The 15,450-nt window shown below is 48.5% G+C and overlaps 1 protein-coding gene across 4 annotated transcripts in view; it reads left to right on the forward strand.

Moving 5' to 3' along the window:
- The window catches only part of OGDH (oxoglutarate dehydrogenase), a 666,388-nt gene that overhangs the window by 585,145 nt on the left and 65,793 nt on the right, over positions 1-15,450 (forward strand). For all 4 annotated transcript variants that reach the window (XM_078666769.1, XM_078666768.1, XM_078666770.1 and 1 more), the window contains one exon: positions 12,790-12,915. In XM_078666769.1, coding sequence (XP_078522895.1) covers positions 12,790-12,915 — 126 coding nt within the window. The remainder of the gene's footprint in view (positions 1-12,789; positions 12,916-15,450) is intronic.

The following is a 15,450-nucleotide window of genomic DNA, read 5'->3' on the forward strand; positions in this document are numbered from 1 at the left end:
GATGCGTCCCCTGCAGGAACAACTGGACCTCCAATGGAAACAAGTGCACGGATCGTTCGAGGACAAGGTGGTTGTCACTCGGGAGATGAAAGAGGCAGTGATTTGGTGGTCGCATCAAGACAATTTGTGCCAAGGTCTATCCTTCCCAAGCGTACCATCGCCTCAAATACTAACAACGGAGGCGTCATTGGAGGGATGGGGAGCAGTGATGCAGGACCTGCAGGTCAGCGGCCATTGCTCTCCTCGCGAGCAAAAACTGCATATCAATCTGTTGGAGCTGAGAGCGATCAGGCTAGCTCTTCAAGCCTTTCTTCCGCGACTCCAGGGTTCACAAGTGCTCATCAGGACGGACAACACCACAGCTATGCATTATGTGAACAAAGGAGGAACGAGATCACTCCTTTTGGCGCGAGAAGCTCAACAGATATGGGAATGGTCAATTCTTCAGAGAATTTCACTAAAGGCGGAGCACTTACCAGGAGTGCTGAACGAAGGCGCCGACAGACTGAGCAGGTTATCCTCAGTCAGTTACGAGTGGGAACTAAAACAGCAGGTTCTGGATCTACTATTTCAGACATGGGGCACACCAGCGGTGGACCTATTTGCAACGCCAACCAACAAGAAATGCCGGTCATACGCCAGCAGGTTCCACCATCAAGGCTCATTGGGCAATGCCCTGTCGATGGCCTGGACGGGGAGGTTTCTTTATGCGTTTCCACCAATTCCCCTGATTCCACGCCTCATCAGGAAGATGAAGACGGAACCATGCAAAATACTCCTAATAGCCCCAGCATGGCCGAGACAATTTTGGTACACAGAACTACATCTGCTGTCGCTAGTTCCTCCATTCCTGCTGGAGGAGGTTCCGGATCTTCTGACAATGTCCGGAGGACAGGTTTGGCATCCAGACCCAAAATCATTACACCTGACTGCATGGCTCCTGACCTGCGAGAATTCATGAATGTCCCTCTTTCCAAGGAGATCAAGGACATCCTTTCTCAGGCAAGAGCACCTTCAACAAACAAGACATACAGATTAAAATGGAAAAGGTTTTGTATTTGGTGTAAAAAGGAAAGGGTTGATCCTTTTACTTCAAAACCTCATCAACTCCTGCCTTATCTACTCTCGCTAGCAAAGTCTAATCTGACCCATTCTACCATCAAGGTCCATTTGGCGGCAATTTCAAGATTCAGGAGATCTGACTCTGGTCCTTCATTATGGTCTTCAAGAATTGTCAAGCAATTCCTCAAAGGCCTGTTCAGGGTCTATCCACCAGTGAGACCTCCTCCTCCAACTTGGCATTTAAACTTGGTCTTAGCTCAACTGATGAAGGAACCATTTGAGCCGATTCACCGCTCAGACTTGAAATACTTGTCATGGAAATTGGCTCTACTCTTAGCCATGACATCGGCTAGGCGACTGGGGGAGTTGCAGGCCCTTACTATCCAAGAGCCGTTTTTACAGTTCAAAAGGAACACGGTCATCTTGCGGACGAACCCAAGATTCATTCCTAAAGTTCCTACAGACTTTCACTTAAATGAACCAGTAATTCTAAAGACATTTTTTCCAAACCCAGTCACTCCAGCGGAGAAGACATTGTACACTCTGGATTTACAACGATGTCTAAAATTCTACTTAGACCGTACCAAGGAATTTAGAAAGACTTCGCAATTGTTCATTGCCTTTGGTGGTCCAAGCAAAGGTCCAAACAGGGGATCTCAAGATGGATTTCGAGTGCTATTCTGCATTGCCACAACATAGCAGGAAAACCTTTGGGGGGCAGGATCCGTGCTCACTCAACGAGATCAGTGGCATCCTCAACAGCCCTCTTTGCGGGAGTACATATAAAGGACATTTGCAGGGCTGCTACCTGGAGCAGCGTGCACACTTTCACTAAGCATTACTGCTTAGAGTCATTGCAGCAGGATGATGCGGCGGTGGGCCAGGCTGTCCTGAGGAACCTCTTCAAGTGATTGTTGAGCTTTCCTTTCTATCCCACCTTCCATTGGGAACACATTTTGTGATTTCATTTTTAATGTTATAAGGTACTTATTTACAAAATGTGTTTATGATGGTTTACTGCTTGCTATTCTGATACAAAAGCATGGGAATCTATGAAAGTTCCAATACTGGGGCAAGAAAACAAGTTACTTACCTGTAACTTTGGTTCCCCAGTATTGGTAACTTTCATAGATTCCCATGCGCCCACCCACCTCCCCGGGGAAAGCTCAGCCTTCAGCAAGTAGGGTGTCTAGCACACAACGGCTACGAAAATCTGAGGCTCTGAGGTTCCTTCAGGAAGGTTCCAGGGGTGAGGCTCTTCTGATTGGCTGATGCCTAAAATTTGGTCTCTTTTACAAAAAGAGGCTGATATGTTACAAAAGGGAATGAGGCCTAGGCCTTTCCTTTCTCTTTTGTACCTACTACTATGGTATTTTTTATTACCGAGACTCCCATTCCGACGACTGGGAATGATACAAAAGCATGGGAATCTATGAAAGTTACCAATACTGGGGAACCAAAGTTACAGGTAAGTAACTTGTTTCCTTCAATGGCATTATTAGGGAACATTCCCCTAGATGACATATGCAGAGCAGCTACATGGTCTACACCTCACACATTCACAAAACACTATTGTGTAGATGTGCAAACAAAACAACAAGCTAATGTGGGCCAGGCTGTTCTCAAAACACTATTTCAAACTACTGCAACAGATAGGGGTGGTTGCCGCTAAGAGTGGGTACTGCTATATAATCTATGCGCAGTGTGCAATCTGCAGCTCATATGCCTCGACCAGAAAATGATACTTAGCAGTATGCATATGGGCCACGGCACAGATACCGCCCTTCTCGCTGTCATCGAGGAGGCAAGATGCATCCTGGATTCAGGAGGGTCAGTGGCAGTGATCCTCCTGGACCTCAGCGCAGCCTTCGACACGGTTAACCACCGTGTCCTACTCCATCGGCTGGCCGTGGCAGGGCTCGCAGGTTCGACGCTCACATGGATAGAATCCTTCCTTTCAGGGCGCTCGTTCCAGGTATGGGATGGCAACTCCCACTCTGCCTCCCTCCCCCTTGCGAGCGGAGTCCCCCAGGGGTCATCCCTAAGCCCCACTTTATTTAACGCCTACATGGCCCTCCTCGAGGATGTCGTCGCCCCCTTCGGGATTAAGATAATGAGCTATGCGGACGACACGCAATTGGTCGTCTCACTCTCACATCTGGACAATCACCCAGACAATCTGCCGAACTGCCTCCAGCAAATTCACCACTGGATGTGCGAGTCATCGCTCAAGCTAAACGGATCAAAGACAGAAGTCATGCTTTTGGGCAAGCAATGGACCACCATCCCCTCTTCGGTCTGGCCAGACGTCTTCGGGGAAGTACCCACCCCGAAACAAGTAATTAAGACCTTAGGAGTCTGGCTGGAACCCGAGCTGTCTCTGAAAACCCAAGCAGCCAAAACAGCAGGCACCTGTTTTGGTCTCATGCGCTCCATCCGCAGGATCCTCCCACTACTTCCGCCCCTATCTAGGAAACTCTTGGTCCAAGGCCTGATCCTTGCGCGGCTAGACTACAGTAACACGGTCTATCTAGGAGCTCCTGAAGCCACTATGGCTAAACTTCAGCGTACGCAAAACGCAGCTGCCCGGCTCCTTCTGAATCTCCCTTCCAGAGTCTCAGCCAGACCAGCGATCAAGGCCCTGCACTGGCTTCCAATACGACAAAGGGTAGAATTCAAGGCCCTGTGCACCGCACACAAACTTCTCAACGGTCTCGGCCCTGCTATCCTGAGAGACCTGGTTACCCCCTACAAGGCCCCCAGATCCCTACGCTCGAACAATGAGCGTCTGGCCAACGTCCCCAGATACAGGAAGGCACGCACCGGCGGTAGACGCTTTTCTGTAAAAGCATCCTCAGGATGGAACTCACTTCCTCGCCCCCTGAGGCAGGAACCCAGCCATCTCCTTTTCCGAAAAAATTGAAAACGCTGCTGTTCCCAAAATAAAGTCCCCTCTCCCCTCTGGTCTCCACAAATGCTACAGCGCGGGGATGCCTCCGGGTCACCAGGCACTCTATAAATCGCTAAATAAATAAATAAATCTGTTCTTGGCATGTAGAGCTGCAGAGTTGCACACGCCCAACCCTTGTCTATTCCAGTATTATCTTAATTAGATTCAACCTACATGGACATCCTACTTTTTCTTGCAAAGCTCCATCATTTCTCTAATGGCAAAAAACAATCTGGAGATGGCGCCGATGCCCATGCGCATTATGGTCCAAAGGAGGAGTCGCCTATCTCGTGACTTCCAAACAACTTTTCAGGACAAAAACAAACTGCAAACATCCGGCCCCAACACTAGGTGGCGATCTATGCACAGTGTGCAACTCTGCAGCTCTACATGCCAAGAACAGATGCATACTGGTAAGTAGCATTTTCCTTTCTTCTGTTTGCCTGGCACTGTGGTCGGTGAATACCACCTTTCTTTTGGGCCGATACTCCCACTGGGACCAGGCAGCACAGATGCTGCCTATTGTCTCTGAGGCCTGGCTTTCAGTTGATCCGTGCCTCGTTGACAACCACTGGTTTTTCGGAGGATGTCCAAGCCTCGATCATGGACATGCCCTTCGATGGCACCCATCTCTACCGAGACAAGTCAGACTTGGCGCTAGATCACTTAAAGGACATCAGGGCTACAGCCAAGTCCTTACCAAGGCCCCTCGTCAACCCCAGTCTGCCTTTCGTTTCGTGGCCACGGAAGGAGCCTCCAGCCCTGTCTGTAGCCACCAAGCTACCACGGCCTGCAGGCTTCCCAGCCCTTGTGTAGCTGGGGACACGGTACCCACAAACCTGGGTCAGGTTGCCAGAGTTCGGGCGAGTCCACTCCAAGCCAGCAGCTTCCAAACTTCTTTAGTTTGCCCTCCAACCTTCATGGGCATTCAGTGGGAGGCAGGCTAACCCATCACCTGCACCAATGGATTTTGAATAATATCTGACCGCTGGTTCTTCAAAATTGTACAAAGGGGTTAGCCACTTTGTGATTACCACGCCCCTCACTTGCAATAGACTGATGGAGGACCATGTCTCTTTACTACAACAGGAAGTGAGAGCTCTCTTAGTCAAGGGAGCAATAGAGCTGGTTCAGCATCAGAAGTGGGTCATGGTTGTTATCCTCGCTACTTTCTCGTGTCCAAAACAGACAGAAGTCTGTATCATATCCTAACCCTCAACCATGCTCAAATCCTGTCTGCCCTAGACCTTGGAGACTGGATAGTAGCGTTGTACTTGCAGGACGCATGCCTCCACATCCCCTTCCTGCCTGCCCATAGATGTTACCTGAATTTCATAGCAGGCCACAAGAACTTTGTTTTCCGTGCTCCCTTTTTGCATGAACAGCGTCCCCTAAGGGTGTTCACCAAGGTGATGATGATGGTTACAGCTCATATGTGGAGGTCAGGGGTGCCAGTCTTACCGTCTCGATGACTGATTGTTGAAGGCTTGCTTACCCCAGACAGTCTTCTCCAGACTATGGCAGACCTCTTGCACTCGCTTGGGTTCACTGTCAATGGGCTGAAGTCACACCTGATCCTTTCTCTGATGCTTTGTTTCACTGTAGCTGTTCTGGACACAGTGCGGTTTCAGGCTTATCCTCCGGGACAGCGAGTCCAGGATATTCAGACTATGATACTGATGTTTCAGCATATATCAACAAGGGACTATTGGGCTTTTGTTATGGAGGTCCAGCATACATTCCCTGTCAAGCAATAAGAGAAAAGAGTATGCAGTCACTCGGGTGGAGAGAGAGAGAGAGGGAGGAGACGAGAGGAAAGGGGTTCCTCTTGTCGGAACTAGGGTCCTCATACACCCAGCAAGCTAGATGTCATGCTTCATTATATGGACCTGCTCCTCATCGGGTCGGCGCTGCAATACCAGACGGGCACCCATTAAGGGGGCTCTTTAGCGGAGATCTTTTGTTCCTGGCCGAAAGGTGCTGTGCTTGTGAGGGGGCCTACTGGTGTAGATGTGAGTGAATGGAAGTAATTTAAAACAAGTTGGATAGTTCAAAGTATGATTTTATTCAGGCTAGCTATCCACCTGACTAAAAACAAACTAAGAGTTGCAGCCAGCTGACATCATGGTTTAGCTCAGCTCATCTCTGTAGGTCATCATGTTTCATGCCTCGCAGTCCTAGTGATCCTTGGCAATTCTTCAGGACCTAGTGTGAAGGAAAAACAATCTACACTGAAGTGGAGGGTGCAGATGCTACCTACCACGTCAAGTACTATGGGAACAGTGTCTCCATGTAAGTCGGGTAACCTAACTCAGTTGTTACCACCTGCTCCAATCAGTGTTTGTAGCGGGACCGGGACACCTAGATCGGATGTCGGTTAGTATGTCGCCAAAGTGGGCTGGAACACCTGCCACTCGCCGCTCGAACCGGGGAGACTCTTTTATGGGTGCCCCTCTGGTATTGCAGCGCCGACCCGACGAGGAACAGGTCCATATGATGAAGCATGACATCTAGCTTGCTGGTTGTGTGAGGACCCTAGTTCTGACAAGAGGAACCGTCTCTCTCTTTCTCTTTCTCTTTCTCTTTCTCTTTCTCTCCCTCTCTTTCTCTTTCTCTCCCTCTCTTTCTCTTTCTCTCCCTCTCTTTCTCTTTCTCTCTCTCTCTCTCTCTCTCTCTCGCTCTCTCTCTTTCTCTCTCTTTCTCTCTCTCTCTAGCTCTCTCTATCTCTCTCTCTCTCTCCCTCTGTCTCTCTCTTTTTCTCTCTCTCTTTTTCTCTCCCTTTTTTCTCTCTCTCTTTTTTCTTTTTTTTCTCCCTCTCTCTCTCTCTCTCTCTTTTCTCCCTACCCCGAGGAACTGCATTCTCTTATTGATGTTTCAGCCTCTATCCTGGATTGTGGTAAGACTGACTTGGAGGCTGCTGGGCTTTGTGTCCTACTGCATCCTGCTTGTGGCGCATGGCCATTGGCACATACAGAATCTGCAGTGGAACCTGAAGTTCTAATGAGCTCAGCATCAGGGGACTCTCTCCATCCAGATTTTGTAAGGCCCTGCAAAAGATAGTCAGGTGAGACTGATGGACTGTGATTGGGTCCAGGGCAAACTCCTCTCCCTTCCCCAGCCAGAACTAATGGTACTCATAGATGCATCACTCCTGGGCTGGAGCGGCCATCAGGGAGAGGTGGAGATCAGAGCACTCTTCTCTCTGGCGGAATCAGGGCTGCACATCAACCTGTTGGAGCTCCATGCGATCTGGTTGACATTGAAAACTGTTCTACCCTCCCATCAAGGGAAGGTTCAGGTGTTTGTGGGCTACACCACAGCCATGTGATACTACAACTAACAGGTCAGGGTGGGGTTGTGGACCCTCTATCAAAAGGCCCTGCCCCTCCTGATGTGGCTGGAACATCAGTGCATTTCCCTGGTGGTTCAACACCTGGCAGGCTCTCTTTGCACCAGAGCGGACAAACTCATCTGAAGATATCTACTGGATCACAAGTGGCGTCTCTAGCCGGAGGTGGCGCAGGTTCTCTTTCAGCAGTGGGGATAGCCTTGGTTACGTCTGTACTCCACCGCAGAGAACACGCAATGTAATTTCTGCGTGCTGGAATTTCTACGGTGGCTCTCGCTCAGACTATTCATCTTGAGTGCAGCCTTCTGTACGCCTTTCTAACAATACCAAGCTTGCGCAGAGTTCTCAAGAAGATCAGGAACGACTGTACCCAAGTAATCCTTGTGGCTCAGGACTGGACTCTGAGAGTTTGGTATCCTGAGCTGTTGAGCACGTCCATCAGTCCTCGGCCTAGGCTGCCCCTCCAAGAGGATCTCCTGTCACAGTAGCAGGGGAGGCTTCGCCATCTGAACCCATCAACACTCCGCCTTCATGCGTGTAGATTGAGCAGCAACGGTTGGCAGTTTTTGACCTTCCAACCAAAATCTGTAGTGTCATTTTGGCAGCTCAGTGTCACTTCACCAAAACAGTATATGCCAGTCGTTGGGAGAAAGATTGTGGCATAGTGTACAGACAAACAAGTGGATCCTTTAATCGCTCTTCTTTCCCAAATTCTTTTGTTTATACTTGCCCTGGCCTAGCAGATGTGAGAAAGTGCCATCTTTCTTGCCTTGGTATGCCCCCACTTTTTTCTGAACTGCTGATGTGATTTGACTGAGTGTGCCCTGGGTTCCTGCCAACCAGGTACCCAGGGCCTGTGTTCCTTCCCTAAAACTGTGCTGAAACTAAAAACCCCATGGGCATCTCTGGCCACCTGTCAGCCCCTAGTAAATGGTACCCTTGGAACCCAGGGCATGGTGACCAGAGAAGACCCCTGAGGGCTGCAGCACTTATTGTGCCACCCTCAGGGGCCCTGTACCCTGGCACCCACACACTGCCTTTGCAGGCTGAGTGCCTAAGTACAGAACTAAACCAAGAGTCGTCATGGAACACATCCCTGTGTGCCATGCCCACAGAACCCACTGACCTAGCATACTTCAGTCACCCCTCTAGCTGGGTGTCCTATGCCAGAGGTGTGGTCACAGGTGCATGAGCCCTGTGCCCCTACAGTACCCAGGGCCATTCCTGGGCCCTGTAAGTGCAGTGATACCATGATGCCATTTAGAGTATATGGTGCTGGGAGGTTGTCATTACGAACTCTACAACACCATAATGGCGACACTGAAGACTGACAAGTTTGATACCAATTTTCTCAGCACATTAAACCCGTACTGATGCCAGTGTGGGATTTAATGTAAAATGCACCAGAGGGCATCTTAGAGATGCCCTTTGAAATCCTAACCTAAAATCCCCGTCTGGGCCGAGTGGCTGCAGAGGCTGCCACACAGCAGACATGTTGCTGGACCCCTGGGTGGAGAGCCCCCGCTCTCCTGGGCCTGCAACAATGCACATCCTGGGCGAAGTTCTACGTCTCCTACCCCAGGATGGGCAGGGGGAAGCTTCAAAGGCATGCAGCCTCTGTGAGCTTCTCCGGACCATTTGCTGTAGCCAGCAACTGGGCCCCACCAGTTCTAACCCCCACTCTGGCGGGAAGACTGACGGAAAAATCTATGTCTGGAAGGGGGGGGTGCCAACCCCACCCCTCAGGTGGGGGAGACGAGGTGAAGCACGACCCCGGGCTCCGGCCATCTTGTAGATGGGGAGCCCTGCCCAATCCCAGCTAGGCTCCTGCCCCCTTCCCACAGGAGAGGACTAGGGGGTGTACTCACCCCAGGACAGAGACCCATTGTTCGCTGTACTTGCCCTACCTGTAACACCCCTAAATTCAGTATTTAGGGGCTCCCTGAACCTTCCTTCCTTAGATCCCGATACGAAAAGAAGAAAGATCACGAAGAAGACCCGCCGTGCAGCTGCTAACAGGACAACAACAAATGACTTGGCCCCAGCCCTACCGGCCTGTCGATCCTGGAACCTGCTCCTGCCTAATCCTGGCGACTCCTGCGGACAGCAACCTTGGGACACATGGAGGACCTGCCTGCTTTGACCCTCTTAAAGACTGGGACTACCATCAGCAGAGGCTCTGCTACAGCAACCCACCTGGTGCCAACCAGGAAGCTCCGGACCAGCCCACTCTGCACCCGCCGGGCCCAACTGAACCCAAGACCACGAGGACGTCCCCCCAGGTACTGGGAGCCGAAGTCCAGTGCCCAAAGACCCTCCTCGACGAACCAGCCGACGCCTGCAGACTCAGAGCCAAGGCCACCCCGGCGCCCTACAGCCCCCTGTGCCTCCCTTGGGGTACCTACCTGTGCTCCAAGATCCCAACTTACCTCTCGAAGTGCTGGTCGCCCCTGGAGAGTCTCCGTCCCCGAGCTTTTGTTCCTTTTTGACCTTTCCCATTGGATAACATTGAGTGCCCGACGGCTCAAGAGCACCCTGCACCCAGCCACCCGAGTGCCGCTGGCTGTGCCACCTTTGTCCTATCCTACTTCCTCCCTTGCCCTGAACAAGTGACCAGGAGCTCAGCTCCCACAGCCGCGTGGCCTGCTAGCCAGCAGCCACCAACCGAAGGCCCCCTTTCCCTCATTGGATATCATTGGGCCTACCTACCTCTGCACCCGGCCGGCCCTGCGCTGCTGGGGTGGAACCGACTATACTTACCTGACCGTGGGGGACCCCTGAGTCTACACCCGGAACCTTAACTTCACCAGCCAAGTACTCATCTGGAAACCGGAAACTCACTTTCTGCCATACATTGACCCATTTTGACTCCAAAATGTGAAGTTTTGAAAACTGCATATATTCATATAAAATCAGCTGAAGCCCGAATTCCGAAGTACTCACCTGCAAGCAGGCGAGAAGACAGTACTGTACGTTGCAGCCGAGTACTGAACCGCAAAAGTAATCCTTACCGGGTTTTCTTGTAATCTGTATTTGTCCATAGGAACCCATTGTCTGTTTTTCTATGAAATTTCTTCTAAGTGCCTACTTTTGAAAACTTGAAATATTCTTTAAAAATCATACGAAATACTGAAACGTAATTACTTCCCTGTTTTAAGTTCAGACCCCAGTGCTGGCCCTAGAAGCCTAGTACTGGATTACAAAAGTAACGCGATCATACTTTGCCTGCAACCTGAATTTTCTCCCATTGAATAACATTGCCAGATTGTCATTGAAAAGTTTCTAAGTGTGAACTTTTAAAACCGCTTTATATTCATGAAAATTCACCACAGTAACTAAAACGTTTTTGCTAACTTGGTTTCAGCTTAGACCCCAGGACTGAATCTAAGATCTAGTCCTGGAACTACTCAAGTAATCTGTACTGTAATCAACTGTACTTTTATGGTAACAATTCATTGAGCTCAATGCTAAAGTGTGTCTAGACTTGACTTGAGTTGCCTTCAGCAACTCCTGTACCTATTGTTTTCACCAACTTCATTGCTTCCTTGCAAAGTAATTACATGAGTTCTCATATCTAGCAAAGTATATTTTTATGCCTGTTGGTTCTAAAAATAAAACAACTATATCTTTGGATATAACGACCATTGGCCTGGAGTTCAGTCTTTGAGTGTTTGAAATTCTTTGCTGACTGAGTGTTTACAAGAAATGCTTTGCACTGGCCTCTGGTACTGCCTTACTGCTCGACCAAGCTACCACTTTTGAGAGTAATGTCAGTCCTGACTTTAACCTCTGTTATACCTTTGGGGTTTGTGGACTCTATACACACTGTACTTCATTATTGTCCAGTGTATATATAGAGCCACTCTCTCACAGCAGAGCTCTGCTTTTGCCACGTTGAAGGGTTATTTGCTGTCTCTGCCTTTTGGCTGCTGCCAGATCTACACTCCAAGGTTTCAAACACATTTCCTCCAGCTCCCTTTGTTATGCCTCAATGAGATCTCCGTTATGTCCTTACTTTCCTCATGTGCACTCCCTTTGTGCTGCTTCATAACTAGTCTCTTAGGCTCCTCATCATCAAGACGGCCTGTCTGTTGGCAATTAAATCTGCCTGGTGGGTCAGTGAACAGCAGGCGCTGTCGTCTCAGCCTCCATACATCTTTTTTTACCAAGATAAACTGGTCCTTCGGACTCGAGTATCCTTCATGCCGAAGGTAGTCACCCCTTTTCACATAGGCCAGTCCATCACTGTGGCTACCTTTTACGCTCTACCTCATCCCTCTGAGGCTGAAGAGTGACTCCACTGGCTGGAACCAAAAAGAGTGTGGTCAGTCTGCCTTTACGGCACACAACCACTCATGGTGAACGATCAAGTCTAAGAAAGGAAAGGCAGTGAAGAAACGAACCATCTTTTGGTGCATTGTGCTCTGCATTAGGAGCTTCTATGCACTGACCAAGAAGCATCCCCTGAGGGCTTGGGTGCTCATTCAACCAGAGAAAGACTGCAACCACTGCGTTAGCCACAGAGTTCCGGTCCTGGACAACTGTCAGGCTGCAACGTGTGTTTTGCTGCAATCGTTCACCAAGCACTACTGCCTGGACAGTCTGGTTCGTCGAGATGGGGTCTTTGTCCTTTCTGTCCTGCAGAACTTTCTAATCTAAATTAGGGTTGCATACCTTCCTTCTTGGAGGGTATTGCTTGAGTATTTATTCTAAGGTAAAGAATATTCAGCTAATAGTCTACATCAGATAAACAAGTTACTTCCCTTCGTTAACGCCTTATCTGTTAGGGACTCTCTCTAGCTGCAGATTTCTTGCCGACCCACTCATCCTCCCTTTCTGCAAATAGAGTTTTAGGTACAGGGCTGTTTCCGTTTAGGAACCCTAGTTTCACACAACAGTGGTCCGTGTTCTTCGTTGATCTGCGCTCCTGGCTTGGAAAGTTGCAAAAAGAAACTGAGGTTAGTGCCCTGGGGTGGTACCTATATAGGCACACCGCACATCACTTCCAGTGCGCACTACGCCTCCTACCGGCGCACAGGGCTGCTGCTCACGGCATATACTTGAATCCAGTCTGACACCTGGGGATAATTCTAAAGTAAGGCATCTTCAGCTAGATAGTCTCTACCAGGTAAGACTTTACCAAAGGTAAGTAACTTGTTTTTCTAGTTCTTCACACCCCTTGCCATTTCTTTTCAATGCCTTTGAAAGCAATTGATATTTTATTAACTACCTGTTTGTTTCTATAATCTTTTTTTTTTAAATAGTTTTTTTATGTAGGTGCTTGATAGACCTGCCTTGTCTTAATGCAGTTAATTGAAAGTATTTAATTCATATTTCTTGCATTTGAAAAGCGACACTGATGCACTAGCAGTGTGCTATGATTTTCTTTTTTTTACCGCCCATGTTAAGTGCTTTCTCTTTCTTGTAGAAAATCACAGAAGACTTTGCAGTGCGCCAGCTGTATGACTGTAACTGGATTGTGGTGAACTGCTCCAGCCCTGCCAACTTCTGCCATGTCTTGCGTAGGCAGATACTGCTCCCCTTCCGCAAGCCAGTATGTTATTATTCTCTACTCATGGTCCATACAGAGTTCCACTTTTTACATGGAAAGGTGGTGTGTAGAGTAAGATTAACACATTGTAATATGTATTGATGTCTTTAGCACTGTACCCAGAAATGCTAAGCAGATCAGTTGCTGTCATCCGTAGTATAACAAATTACTGCTTCTACCTTTAGAATTTAGTGGACAGACCGTTGCCATCCACTACATTACCACAGTAGTGCTGTGGATAGTAACAGATCATCCACCACATTGCTTGAGGAAATACTCATGTTTGCACTAGAAAGATTTGCTCTTTTGAGAATCGGTGTCTGAGCTTGTGGGGAAAAGCTTCCCCAAGGGAAAGCAGCAAAATCACTAGGCACCACACATGGGATCTCTTGGTCACAAGAAAAGGGGTCTGGGGTGTGGCTTTACCAGGCTTCGAGCCATGCCCACACCTCAAAATGAGAGCAGGAAGTAGTTGGGGCAGTAGCCCACACATTGGGCTGTACCCCATGCCAGAAAGGCATATCAGTCTTTCTGAAACCCCTGATGGGCAGTTTGCGGAGTGAACCCAAAGCCCGTTGGATTCCAGGGATATAAAAAAAAGAATGGGTAGAGACTGGCTGATTCTGACAGCAGGCTGCACCCCAACCCTAAAGCCCCAACAATGTCCTGATGAAGACCCGCAATGACCAATTAATAGTACTTATATTGGGTTGAAATGTCGACGCTACCACCTGGTCCAGTTCAAGGCTCTGCGCGAGAAATTGAACTTGGATTAACAGCAGAGTTATTGTCTTCATTCTGGCCTCCCCTTCCCTTGTACATGTCCTAATCACATTGTACACATTACCTTGTTGGCAGCTCTTTAAGTATGGGTAACAGATAAATGATGCAATTTATGTAAAACAACGGTTTACCCACTAAATTGTCATTCTCGTGTGTTCCTTATGATTAAATTGGTTTTGATCTTACATGTGAGGATTCTATATCGGAAATAAGATATTTGAGTTACATGTACAAGAAATGAGCAATGCATCCCCGACAGAACCATTGTTTTTTCCTTAATATATACCCAGGTTCTGAGGGACACCCCATTGTTTTCTTGATTTAGGCAAGTCATAAGTGGCATTCCACATACAGTTTGAAAAATCCTCTTCCTTAGAGGAGCTGGCTTTGTATATTTCCAGAAAGGCTGTAGCTGAGAAAGTTTCTTGCAGTTTATTACTCAGACCCTCCAGCATTTCGCGATTATTTAACACAGAAATGTGAGCTACCTGCATATCAGGGCCTCTGTGTGCTTTGGCTCTTGCGTCCATGTTAATGTCGCCACCACATGGTGCTCTATTTGTTAAAAGTTGCAAAACAATAACTTTTCAGGAAGGGGACAGGGGTTATAGGAGTTTTAAGAAAGGAAACTATATTTGAACTCTGCAAAATATCTAGTGCACATTTAAGTCTCGGAGTTGTGCAATCAAATTTAATGACCAGTGCACACACAGTAATGAACCCCTCAGATACTGATTGTTTGCGTGTGAGGGGTTCCTCTGCCTGGAGAAGAGGGTTGCTCACAGAGGAGTTGTGGTGAGAATAGTCTCCTATTCGGGGTGTAGACTGCACACACCTCACCTGTAAGTCACATTGAGGTGGGGGCTGTATTGTGAAAGGGCTTACACTCACCCAATGCCACTGATCTGCCTAGAGCAATATTTAGCACGCTTACAATAGCCGTGGCAATGGACCTCCACCCTCTACGGTCCTGCACCCTACAGCGCCTGAGGAAGAGGTGTCATGCCTCACTAGTCCAGGAGACAGCGGTGCCCCAGCAGCCATGCATTCATGGGCACAAGAACTTCCCAGGGAGAAATCGGGCCCCCTCTCACGAGGTTGGGATGGGAGCTGTGCTTCCATATAGAGCTGAAGAAACTTTAAACATGCCTATTTCAAAGTGGAATACTTTTTAAAAACAGTTTCCATTGATTTAAGGTTAAAAATGAATGATTAAGAGTAAAATAAAGTGCTGCAATAATGCCCGAAAATTTCCATTTTTGTGCTGCAAAATTTGCAAATCTATGCTGCAATATCCTAGGAGGTCTGATTAAGTTCCCTGCAAAGGGTCAACTTGTTACAAAGTACGGTTTGAAGGCATCCCATTCAATGTTGGTTTCTGAAGCTGACTGAGCCTTCATTTTCCTGAAAGTAGGAAGTGATATCTGCGAGAGCAGAATGAAATGCAATATCAGAGTTCCTCCAGTGGAAGACGCCATGTGGATGTTTTCGGTCGACCTCTGCCCCAACGCAACTGTAGCTAAAGGGGACAGTGATCAGACTGTGTGCAAGACATTCGGGGTGTGTTACTTTGGAAAGGGCATCTGGACCACAGTAAAAGAGATCTATCCTAGTGTGTAGGTCGTAAAGACCCAAATATTGAGTACTCCCTGGACACTCGATTCAGGGCACACTAGGCGTCCCATGCCTGAGTGTTGGTGGCCCACGTTTGTAGTTGTTGTGTGAGGGAGATCGATTTGGCCCTGAGTATTGGAG

Source organism: Lissotriton helveticus, chromosome 11, assembly GCF_964261635.1.
Source record: "Lissotriton helveticus chromosome 11, aLisHel1.1, whole genome shotgun sequence".
NCBI lineage: Eukaryota > Metazoa > Chordata > Amphibia > Caudata > Salamandridae > Lissotriton > Lissotriton helveticus.